General features: G+C 32.4%; 1 protein-coding gene and 1 long non-coding RNA gene across 2 annotated transcripts in view; one reads left to right on the forward strand and one right to left on the reverse strand.

The window, feature by feature from the left end:
• The window catches only part of LOC134251347 (sushi, von Willebrand factor type A, EGF and pentraxin domain-containing protein 1-like), a gene marked incomplete at its 5' end in the record, with an annotated part of 52,730 nt that overhangs the window by 10,284 nt on the left and 29,927 nt on the right, over positions 1 to 12,519 (reverse strand). The window contains 3 exons of the mRNA XM_062733738.1: positions 674 to 793; positions 1,535 to 1,702; positions 12,231 to 12,318. Coding sequence (XP_062589722.1) covers positions 674 to 793; positions 1,535 to 1,702; positions 12,231 to 12,318 — 376 coding nt within the window. The remainder of the gene's footprint in view (positions 1 to 673; positions 794 to 1,534; positions 1,703 to 12,230; positions 12,319 to 12,519) is intronic.
• On the forward strand, positions 9,571 to 11,664 carry LOC134251338 (uncharacterized). Its single transcript, XR_009988720.1, has 3 exons — positions 9,571 to 10,306; positions 10,553 to 10,677; positions 11,062 to 11,664. It is a non-coding gene; the product is annotated as an uncharacterized LOC134251338 (long non-coding RNA).

Raw genomic sequence — 12,519 nt, forward strand, 5'->3', positions numbered from 1 at the left:
TCAACAATTTTAGCTTTAAAATTTATAGAGCGCAAGTTTGTTCAGGAACAATATTGACATATTTCATTGATATTATTATTCTACACATTATATCAAAATATTGATCCTGAACACACATGAGCTCGGTGACTTTTACTCAAAATATCGACGAAATATGTACATTTTTCTGTAAAATTCATTAAAAAACTGAAATTTATGTCATGTTTATGACGTCATTACGTACATATGGCGTCATTACTTATGAAAATATTCAGTTTTTTGAAGTCAGCATATACTCCCCTGTTTAAGAACTTAATTAAATAAATATCCATCAAAGTTTGATTTGGGGGGCAAATATTGGTTATTACCGATTAAAGTTCTTTTATCAGAAAAGCTCACTTGAGCCTTGGGCTCAGGTGAGCTAAAAAGTTTACGCACACAGCACGATGCACACCGCACAAATGGCCAGAGCATTAGCTCTTTGAGCCTTTGACTCAGAAGAGCTAAAAATCTGAGCTTGTATGATCCTCTTCTATACTAGTAGTATACATGTATATACCATCAATTGAATAAAATTAATGACATTATTCATCTTTGTGAATGTGTTTGAATCAATTTTCAGTATACTTGGCAAAAACTAGTAGCAGTGAGCCTGTCAAGCATTTGAAGACACAAGTTTATACGTAAAACCTACCAGCTTGCTCTCCACATCTGGAGCCAGAGTATCGCTCTTTACATGTACACCATATTGTCACATCATTGAAGTTACATTTTCCTCCATTCTTACAGTAATTTGGATTAGTACTACACTCAGCTGAAATTAAATAAAGGATATCTTATGTTTTGTCATAAGTTATGGATTTTTTTTTTAATTTTAAACATTTCTTGATATACAGAAGATATACAGTAAAACTCGTTTAGTAACCCCGGATTTAGCGAATTCATGGATACAGCGCAGTTTTTTGTGGTCCCCAGTAAAATTCTTATCAATTCCTTGTAAAAATTTTAGCCTACGGTTATAACGAACTCTGATACAACGAATTTACGAATATTGTGAAATTGACTTTGAATCTGGTAGAGGTTAAATTAATGAAATTTATATCTTCTATAATGAATTTTCGAAGATCTCAAAAATTTGATAAATTAAACTGAATTTATTTTCATGTAGTATTTGTATATAAAATTCATTTCATAAAAAACCCCTTAATTTGTTATGCAAGTTATGTTCTTTTCTTTTCTAACATACATGTAATTGGTAGTAATACTTGAAGGAAAACACGCATATTGCGAATTGGCTACATATAGATATACAAATTTGTTATATGAATTAACAAATAACTGATATAGTCAGTTAAATGCACAGGTCCCCAGGACTTTGCTACAACCAAGTTTTACTGCATTGTCCTAAGAGAATAGTTAACATCAAGTTTGTTCAGTATCAGCTCACTATGAAAATGTTTGTAAAACTCTTTGAAGACACAGTAATTTCTATAGTAAAAGCTCTTCAGTCTTTGGTTGGAGGATCTTAAAAAGCTCCAATGTATTAGATACTTACACACACATTGACTCTGTGAATTTGAACCCTCTGATACAGTGAATATTTTCACAGAGCCTGAACATGGTTTACAAGTTATCTGCTGATTCTGATCCTGATAGAAGTTCCTTGGACAGTTTTCACATTTGCCCATTTCAGTGTTATGGTATGTTCCTTCAGTACATATCACTGAAATACATCAAACATTAAACTTGACATTAAAAAACTCAAAATCTCCTCGGCTTGATTGTTTTGCTAGTTTTCTGTTTCTTTATAAATTCATAAATGGTATTGTTATATTCAGGCAAGTATAGTCCCTATAATCTCTATGAATAAAAACACTCAACATAATTGATACATGTATATCCAGGTAATCTCGTCCAAAAAAATATTGATCATTAAATTTTCACTATTGACGACGGCAAAGAAATTTTTCCAAGTTTTTTTATTATTGATTTTGAATTCTGATTAGAAGATTGATTTATTGTGATAAAATGATACGATGGCAACTTCCCAAAAAACATATATACAACAGTCAATCAGAGCAAAATTGGCCAGCAGTAAGTAATGCAGATAATTTATTTTAAAACTAAATACATGTAACTGCTCCGTATTGGGCAATATTCCATCCTTTGGAGGCTGTTTATGGAAAATTATAATGATCTATATGTATAATATACTGTAAAAGAAGATATAAAAAGTTAAGAAAATAATTGAATTATAGAAAATAGAATTTGATCATTCAAATAAACAAAAACATTCAGAAACAAGATGTGTTTGTGAAACACTTTGCGCCCGGCGGCAACAAAGTTTGGAAAAAGCTATTTTTAGCATTAAGGTCACAGTCAAGGTCACAAAGTCATTGATCTTGGTGTCATTTGAAAGAGGTTGATTAGTGGAGTATGTGTACCAAATATGAAATCTCAATCTCTCATGGTTCAATAGATATAGTGAGGATTCAAAAAAGCTATTTTAAGCATATAGGTCACAGTCAAGGTCACAAGATCATTGACCTTGGTGTCATTTGAAAGAACCTGATTAGTGGAGTATGCATTCCAAATATGAAGACTCTATCTTTCATGGTTCAAAAGTTATGGTGAAAGTTAAAGTTGGCAGAAAAAAGCTGTTTTAGCATATAGGCCACAGTTAAGGTCACAAGGTCATTGACCTTGGTGTCATTTAAAAAAGCTTAATAAATAAGTGGAGTATGCATACCAAATATGAAGTCTCTATCTTTCATGGTTCAAAAGTTATGGTGAAGGTTAATGTTCCAAACAAACAAACAAACAAACAAACAAACAAACAAACAAACAGACAGACAGACAGACAGACAGACAGGACAAAAACAATATACGTCCTGGATCTATCGATCCGGGCGCATAGTAATGTTTTATCATGCAAGTCTGCAAATGATTTGGTGAGATTGACATTTAAGTAGCATTAATGATTTCTGAGGAATTAAAACTTATAAAATTGATAATAAATTATAATTTAACGATCAAGTATATCATCACACATAGTTTTTATCATTTATATAGACAATCCCTACTTATTAAAGCCATTTTACATGTTGGAAATATCTTTTTTGCAATTTACATCTGCTTTCACCTGAAAATTCTGATCAAAATTAACTTATTACGAATCCAGTCATTTATAATACAATGTAGCATGAATGAAATGTTTTGACTCCTGATACTGTTCAGTATTAAACTGCACTCCAGTTCATCTTAAACAGTGTAAGAGGCAGCCAAGCAAACCTTCTATGGATATGGCCAGCTAGCTAGTGCATCAAATTGTGGCCTCAAAGAGTAAAGAGTTAGCATTTTCACCAATCTAATTAAAATTAGATGTTAAATCCGCTCGCATACTCCCTACACGAACATCTAATAACATCCCATTGAGGGTCACGTCAGAGGTCAAATTCTAACTACCAATCAAATCATTGCCTGCAAAATCATCGTATATTGCTGGGCGGAGGACCTGGCTAAAGAGATTAGTTGTGCCTCCTGCTGTGACGATGCAGAAATCATCTTAACAGGTGATTTTAATATAGACTTATTCAAAGAACCCCCACAAAGTTGGACATATGCTTTAGAGGAGTTTGGTTTTTCACAATTAATTACATCACCAACCAGAGTAACTAACACCTCAAGTAGCCTAATAGATCACTTTTACACCAATAAACCAGAAAACATGTGTGAAGTAAATATACCTTTTATAGCCATCTCTGATCATACCCAATATGTGCCACTAGAAAAACAAAATGCATGCAACAAAAGGAAAACACTTAGAACACTTAGAAATTCAGTATAGAGACTTCAAAAAGTTTGATGAAAATAAATTCCTCCAAGACTTAAAAGATGTAGACTTTTGCATTCTCCTTCAGTTGCATGACCCTAATGAAATACTAGCTGAATTCTATGAATTATTCAATAGCTTACTTGACCAGCATGCGCAGGTTAAAACCAAATGAGTAAAGAGTGAAATTCGTCCTAAATGGATGACACAAGAAATAAATAATGCTAGACATTTACGTGACTTTTACCACAAAGAAGGAGATAAGGAGAACTATAGACTTTACCGAAACAAAGTTAGTCTTCTTATAGACAAATCAAAATCTTCTTACGTATACTATAAAACAGCGATTGAACAGAGTTCAAATCCCAAAGAAATGTGGAACTATCTTAATCAATTAACATGTAATTCAAAGAACATAACTCTATCTCATGTATTTTCTTAAATTATAAGTTATTTACTCTTCGTAGGATTAAGAAATTTCTCCCTCTTCAACCAGGAAACTATATTACAATGCTTATATTTTACCATCTATTAACTATTGTTTGACTGTTTGGGGTAATGCCCCCAAGCAGGACATGGACAGACTATTTAAATTACAAAAAAGGGCAGCAAGGATTATTCTTGACGCAAGTCCTTATTCTTCTTCTAAACCACTATTTGAGAAACTTGGATGGTTAACTATTTATGAGCTAGTTGATCTGTACAAATACATATTATTATACAAATTTTTCAGCGGAATGGCACCCGAATATCTTCATAATTTATTTGAATTTCATTCGTCAACTTCTTATAACCTGCCATCTGAAACTAATTACGATCTCAAATTACCAAAATTTCGTACAAACTTATTCAAGACCTCTTTTCAGTACTCAGGTGTACATCTATGGAATAAACTTCCCCAAAACATTAGACTCTCTTAATCTCTACGAGCATTTAAGCGTAATGTAGAAAATTACACCATCAGCTGTCGCACAATTATTTAAGCATATTTGTGATCGTCATATATCTGTATTGTCATATATCTGTACATGGACACTCTATTCATAATTTTTTTGACTTTAATTCCTGTTATAGATGAATTGTATCTTGTATATTTTTGTAATTGATATCTAGAGGGCCCTGGGGAAGAATAGTGCATGCACTAACCGGGTTACCGGCTTTAAATAAAGTTTTATTATTATTATTATTATTATCATTATTATTATTAAATAAGTAAGTCTAGAGCTGTTCTGAATTAGATCTCAATGGATGTTGTTAGATGTTAGTGTATCGAATATGCGAGCGAATCTAACATTTAATTTTAATTAGATTGCATTTTCACTATATATCAATCATTAAAGACTAAAAGTCTGTGGCACAGAGGAAAAACAAAAGATCAAGAGTTTGAGTTTTCAAGAGTCCAAAATTTTCTGAGTTGGATGAGCGGTATTAAAATTAGTTTTACCGGATGTAATGATTTTCATTCATTTCCATGCCGTGCTGACCTTTTATTAAAACGAATCTTTTTTTATAAAACAATATATTTCCGTATTTTAAGTGAATATTTTATTAAATTGAGTAAAGCAAAAATTGTATATTGTCAATTAGTTAATATTTATTTCTTCTTAGTAATACGAACGTCATACTACGCATTCGTTACATGAAAACGACATTTAACAGTTTAACGCATTCTCTAACCAGAGTTGTCTTCCGCTACGTTCACTACACCTCTGTCAACGCTCGTTGTACAAGATTCTTGTACAAATTTTAAATAGTGAAAATTTGAAGTTAAAATAGTAATTAATTGTTGTAATTATTGATAAAGATGATAATTTTTCATTTATTTCAAACCTATATTCCCTCAAAACGACTTATTTTCAAAGTTTTAAGGGAACTATTTTGCGGAGTAAAAATTAAAATCTTAATTAAAAAATCCTTTTAAAGTGTAACAAATTAAAACAAATATTGTTTTCCGATAAGAAATATAATTATAAACGACTATTAATACAAGTTTTAATCATTTACAATTTTTCCAAGAATCTTGTAAAACAAGCGTTGACAGAGATGTATGTGGGAGCGTAGCGGGAACGACAACTCTGGATAGAGAATGAGTTTCACGCTGTACATAGCATGTGCAAGTATATGTATTAAAGTGATTATATTGAGGCAGTAATGCAAAGTTTCTGACTTTTCATTTATATTTGACAATTTTGACTCGAAACTAGAGGTACTGTGAGCAATGAGCTCACTAAATGATTCCCCCGCCTCCCATATGGTTATAATGGCAAAGTCCATGTTTTGCTGTGGCTGGGAAACCCAAAATATGTGTCGGATCAAAAAGTAAAATAGGAGGTGCACAATGACAATATCTAATAAAGATTCTGTGAAAGTTTCATTAAATTTCACTCAGTGGTATAACAGGAGTTGCGGAAAAGAGAAGTGTACCCCAAAGCGTAACAGATGGACAGACGGATATACCGATTACAGTATACCCTCCCACTTTTCAAGCGGGGGTATAATAAAAGTTAGTAACATCTCGTCTTGTAATCAATTTCTACTTTTCACTGTGTCACCTGCATACGGAGTGTATATATCTCAGTTGATTGGTTATGCAACAGCATGCTCTACGTATGAACAATTTCGAAAACGAGGTAAATTATTGACAAGCAAGTTGATGAAACAAGAATATCAACAGTCTTGTTTAAAGTCATCATTTGTAAGTTCTATGGTCGAAACAATGACCTTGTCAGCTAATACAGTTTATCATTGAGTCAAATGCTGACTGACGTTTTTCATATCAATTGTTACTCAATTAGTTATACACTGAATTGATGACGAATTTTTCAGTTATTTCCTGATCATGACAAGGAGCACACGGCAGGTGTGACCGGTCAGCAGGGGATGCTCACTCCTGCATTGCACCTGATCCCACCTCTGATGTTTCGGAGGTCCGTGTTTGCTCTGCTCTTATTTTGTATAGTTTTATGGACTTTGAGATTGAATACTGTTCGTTATCTCCATATCCTTCTCTAAATTATCGTAGGACAGTCAATGGTTATTATTTTAATAGCATATAGACAAAATATGATTAATCATAAATCAATTATCACCATGTAGTACATGTTACTTGAATAAACATCCCGTTTCTTGAGTAAGGCGTCTTCTATCTGAATCGATTGAAATGTCCAGGTAAAGGTGCTAATAATGTAACCTTGTGTACACATAGCCACTTCGGGGTATCAAGGGTAAATTTCAATAGAATATGCATAACGGGACTGCATTTTGACTTCGAGGGATCAAGGGTTTTGAGAGATCAAGAGTTCGAGAGATCAAGAGTAGATTTGATTAGTTATATAGCTTTGAGAGATCAAATTTTGGTAAGGGGCTCAAAGCTTATTACAATCATGAAAATACTTCCAATGTTAAGGAGTAAGAAAGATTTTAATGGTACAATTAATTTTGATGGTTTAAGCACCACCCCTGCATTAAATTTGGATGGGGGAAAGGGGTGAGGGAGAAGGGAATTCAAATGGAAATTTAAATCTTTTTTTTTACCACTTCACCCATTGATACCACCCCTGCGAGGTGAAATTCATGATTTCAGGAACTTTTATGAATCGTTCATGAACATTCATGATGTGTTCATGACTGGTTCATAAAGATGGTTCATGAACTTTATTCATGAATATATTCATAAAATGTAGTTCATGAACAAATGATGAATATATATGAATATTGGTTATTTTCATATTTAAAGACAGAAAAAATGTAGAGTTCAAGGTATTATGAATGTTCATGAATTTTCATGAAGACTAAAATAATTGAAAAAAATGATTTACAGAAAACACTCAATACTCTCATAATACAACTTTTGCATGCACATGCAATTGTTGAACAAGCCCCTGGTATAATATATGTTTAATAATAATTCTTTCACCATCTGAAAAAATAAATCATGAAATCTCTAAACATTTAGTGTTTTTATTTGATTTTAATTACACAAACACTGCATCACAATTGACAGCATTTTTTTTCAAATGCATTACTTGTGTTTCTTCATAATTTAAATTAAACAGTTATATTCATCATAATGTGCTTTAATTAATATCGTTTTTCATCACATAACTTTGTTCGACCGAATTTTCTCTAACATCAAACTTTAAACAAGTTGCACAGGCACCTGACGTTACTTATTTTTCTTTTAATAAAAAAAAAAAATATACCCTTACCTTATAATAAACCAAGGTCCCCAAGGCGCCATCTTGAATTTTTCTAGGTCTGTCACATCAACTTGTATTTTCGTCTGAAACTCCGTCAAATAAATTCTCTGCAACCATATTCTTTCTGTGGCCAGTCTTTCGAGGTCTAAAGTTACGGACAGTGCAACCAGAAGGGCGCATCACACTTGCAAATATTAAAAATCCCTCGTCAAACTCGATCTACTGCTTCAACAATCCGAGAAATCGCCAAAGGGGGGCCGGAAGTTTACATCAATATGCTAATGGGAATTCCGTATTTTTCAGTTTTGTGGTGGATCTAAAGCAGCGTGTTATAATTACTTTGAATTTTAATAAATATTTTGATTATTGAAATGAAAAAAAAATGCAAAATGGGAAAAATAAAACACTTCTTATAAACATACCTGTAAAATATACTGTATTAATCTATACCGATCGTTGCGTTTGAAACAATCTTGAATAAAAGAGGGGGGTGCTTGAAAAAAAAAATCAACAACAAATCATCCAGAGTTAATTGAATGGTTTTCAAAAAACAAAAGACTGCAAACCATCCAGTTATATATATATATACATTATGTAACATATATACCTGGCATATGCTTAATTGAAAAAGGGAAGGGGGCACACTGATTAAAGGCTCGGGGATATGTAATGAAATCAAATATTAGCATATGCATCATGTAACGTTATATGTATAATCTGTCACCAAGAAAAAAAAATAAAAATGTCGCCATGCCACTACTTTATTGCAATACATAAAATTGCAGATCTCAACACTCCCTGGAATAATTTTAGTGTGGACCCCCCCCCTTCTCACACACGTGCGTACATATTTTAGATAAGTCAATCTTCTCCATGGATAACGCTCAATCAGGGCATCAATAATGACAGTGTTATTAATTATATTTAGTGCATTTAAGTCCCGACTCAATATTTTGTCTTGAAAATGTTCATTGATCATGTTGATCAGCTAGCATGATCAGGCCGATCTTCGACATTTATAAAATATAATCGCTTTGATCAAGCTATATCGAAATTATTTTGAGAGATATAAAATGAATGTTCTTACATGTATATTACGTTGTATTATTGTTTTTGGAATAAGTATACTAACTTTCGCAGGTTATTTTTAAAAATAAATCGTACAAATATATTGACCAATCAAAAAAGGGCTTTCCCTAAGAATTTCAAATCGTATGTAAACTTCCGGCCCCCCTTTGGCGATTTCTCGGATTGTTGAAGCAGTAGATCGAGTTTGACGAGGGATTTTTAATATTTGCAAGTGTGATGCGCCCTTCTGGTTGCACTGACCGTAAGTTTAGACCTCGAAAGACTGGCCACAGAAAGAATATGGTTGCAGAGAATTTGACGGAGTTTCAGACGAAAATACAAGTTGATGTGACAGACCTAGAAAAATTCAAGATGGCGCCTTGGGGACCTTGGTTTATTATAAGGTAAGGGTATATTTTTTTTTTATTAAAAGAAAAATAAGTAACGTCAGGTGCCTGTGACAAGTTGTTGGAAAATGAAACATTCTGGAAAATGAACTTTGTGAGCTTCGTAAAAAACGTTATGTATATTTATTAACAACTTAAAAATTATATCACTTGTCTGTACTGTACCGTATTATTCCTGGATCGAAACGCTACATACATTTCAATTTTGGTGCAGTTAAAATGTCAAAAGTTACCCTTGCTTCGTGCGTAAATGATAGAGCACAGACTGTATGGTTGTAGAGTATCTATGATCCACATTCGTATTTTGTAGTTTTAATTCTCCTATGCATCTTCACAGCTCAGAATATTCTGTCTGAGGGCGAGAGATTGTTATTATCATGTCATAGGGGGCTGCCATGCTTGCTATACGAAACTAAAAGTCAATACATGTATAATTTATGACGTAAAAAAATCGAATTCTTCATTGATAAAACTTATTTTGATATAAAATATTGTATTTTCAGTGAAAAGTTATTCAGATAGTGTTTGTAATTTTTTTAAAACAGAAATCTTGGAAATTCGAAACTAAGGTATTTCTTAGCTCTACCGTACACTTTTGAATAGGCGCAAACTTGAAAACGCGCGAGACGTTGGAAGTGGGAATTTGTAGTATGGAAGAATCAGTATTTGTCATCTATTATTTGCATAGTTACTGTGCCGTTTTCGTATTGCATAATTTTATTTCGATCGGGTTCAATATTCTGTTTATACTAATTATGGTAGCCATGCAGTTTGCCTGGCGTTTTGGCTGTGAAGTTTGGTGATGTTGGCCTCCCTAAGGAGTAAGCTTTATATTGTTTTACTTGAATTTATATCTAACTTGATCATCTGTATCTAACAGTATTATGCAATATATTTTATCATGTTTAAATTCTGTAATTACAATGTTTTGTAAAACCGCGCATTTCCAGCATGCGATAGGCATAGGCCTGTTCAGCTCACATGTTAAAGTTACGCATTTAATTTTGTATGATTGCTTATGATTTTGATATTTTGTCAAATTCTTATTATGCTTTTGTAATTTGTAGTTTTTCACCCTCTCACAAGGTGTGTCCAATAAACAGTACAGTCACTGATCTTTGTCAACTTTTAAAGAAAATAACAGAATATGAAGAAGGAAGACTAAATATAGGATCGATCTACTTCATAACTGGTGAGTGACAAAACATGGAGACAATTAATGAGTCAGAAATCTGTCTGTAAATGTTACTTTCTATTTGTAAAATAACAACTAATTAAAGCACATTATAATAAATTAATATGTCTCTTTTTTTAATGCAATTTTTGTCTTACTTTGCTTTGAGTTTGGATCCAACCATATAACATACATTAATTATAGACTGAGACTCAAAACTCTCATAGGCCTGATTGATCTACAAAATGGCGGTCCAAGAAAATAGGCTTAAATTCCACTCAGAATGTTTAAATTTGGAAGTGTCTCTAATGCAAAATTAAATGAATCTAAAATGCAAGAAAATACAAAAAAGTCTTATGTTTTACAATCATGGTTACTTTCAGATAATCTTTCTTTTTGAAGGAAAAAGAGAAGCAGTTCACAAATGTTGAGGAGCAGAAGAGAAGAAACTCTGGCTGCACAAAAATCTGAGCTCTTGAAAAAGAAACAAAAAAAAGAAATGAAAATATGAATAATATTCAATCAAAGGATCCAAATGATGAAGTTCTGGAAATTCCACATGGAGAGACAATAAGGATTTTTGAATTGACCATCTCTGCTCGAACTGCTTGAAAGCACTGAAAACTGTTTCCCTGGTGCTGAACAAACTTTTCTCCTAGACTGGAATTAAAAACTGTTCAATTTCTGGCATTAAAACACAATTTGAAACATGCTGAGGAAGGATCCCCTCTCCTTTTGACCAAGTAAGGTTAAACATTCTGCAAAGAGTTGCATTTGAATTGAATTTTTTTTATACTTTTACCAGGAATGAACTACATTACTCATTTACTATGGTTTAATGTGTCAGATTGTCTATTTTAATTTTTTTAACAAAGATTTTGTTGCCATGGTTGGAAAACAAACAACATTTCTGTAAAATCTTTCAAGATGCTGTATTATAAATCATCTACTGTTACTTTTTTTAGCATGACTTCATGCATTTTCATGAATAAACATGAATAATAATATTTCATTTTTTGTTTACGAATAAGCAAGAATATTCATGAATGCTAATGGTTCATGAATTTTATTCATTCATGAACATTCCTGAAAAAATTCATCAAATTATTCATGAATAGTTCATGAAGATCCTATGAACTTATTATTGGACATTCTTGAAATGATGAATCTTCATGAATATGACTCTTCATGAATTATTCATGAAAAAAAATATTCATGAATATTCATCAATTTTCTTTCATGAATAAAAATTCATGATTTGAAAATGTCCAATAATAAGTTCATAGGATCTTCATGAACATTTCATGAACATTTCATGAATTAAATTCATGAAAAATTCAAGGAAATTCATGAATTATTCATGATCGTCTCGCAGGGGCAATTAGGCTAGAACTGGTTGAGGAAAGGATTTTGGGGGGAATTTTTTTTAGGCAGCTGAACTGCCTGTAACCCTCTCATTTAATTCATTTAGATCAATAAGACCATGTAGACCGGAAGGAATATTTACGATGGGATTTGCAGGCTTTGGTATGCATGGTGTTATACAGCTACAGCTTAAAACTTTTACTCACCACATGTTTCATTGTTGCTTGCAGGAACAGAACCATTCTCACATGTTATCACTTTCCCCTCAAATCTAGAACTTACTAATTCTGTGCCCTGTTAATGAAAAAAAAAACCACAGAGTCTTTAAGTCAGGGTTTCAACTAACTTGAAAATACAGAAAACAGTGTATCTAAGTAAATAGACAATAAATGTATAGAGTAAACCACAATTTATTTGTGAAGGCATTTTACAAGTACTTCTAGTTGTGAGATATCAGTTGCGTTTGTGTGTTTTATGTCTCTTTGAGAATTTTTC

The sequence above is a fragment of the Saccostrea cucullata genome, unplaced genomic scaffold, assembly GCF_032062105.1.
Source record: "Saccostrea cucullata isolate Sc308-1 unplaced genomic scaffold, CSIRO_AGI_Scuc_v1 ctg197, whole genome shotgun sequence".
NCBI classification, from domain to species: domain Eukaryota; kingdom Metazoa; phylum Mollusca; class Bivalvia; order Ostreida; family Ostreidae; genus Saccostrea; species Saccostrea cuccullata.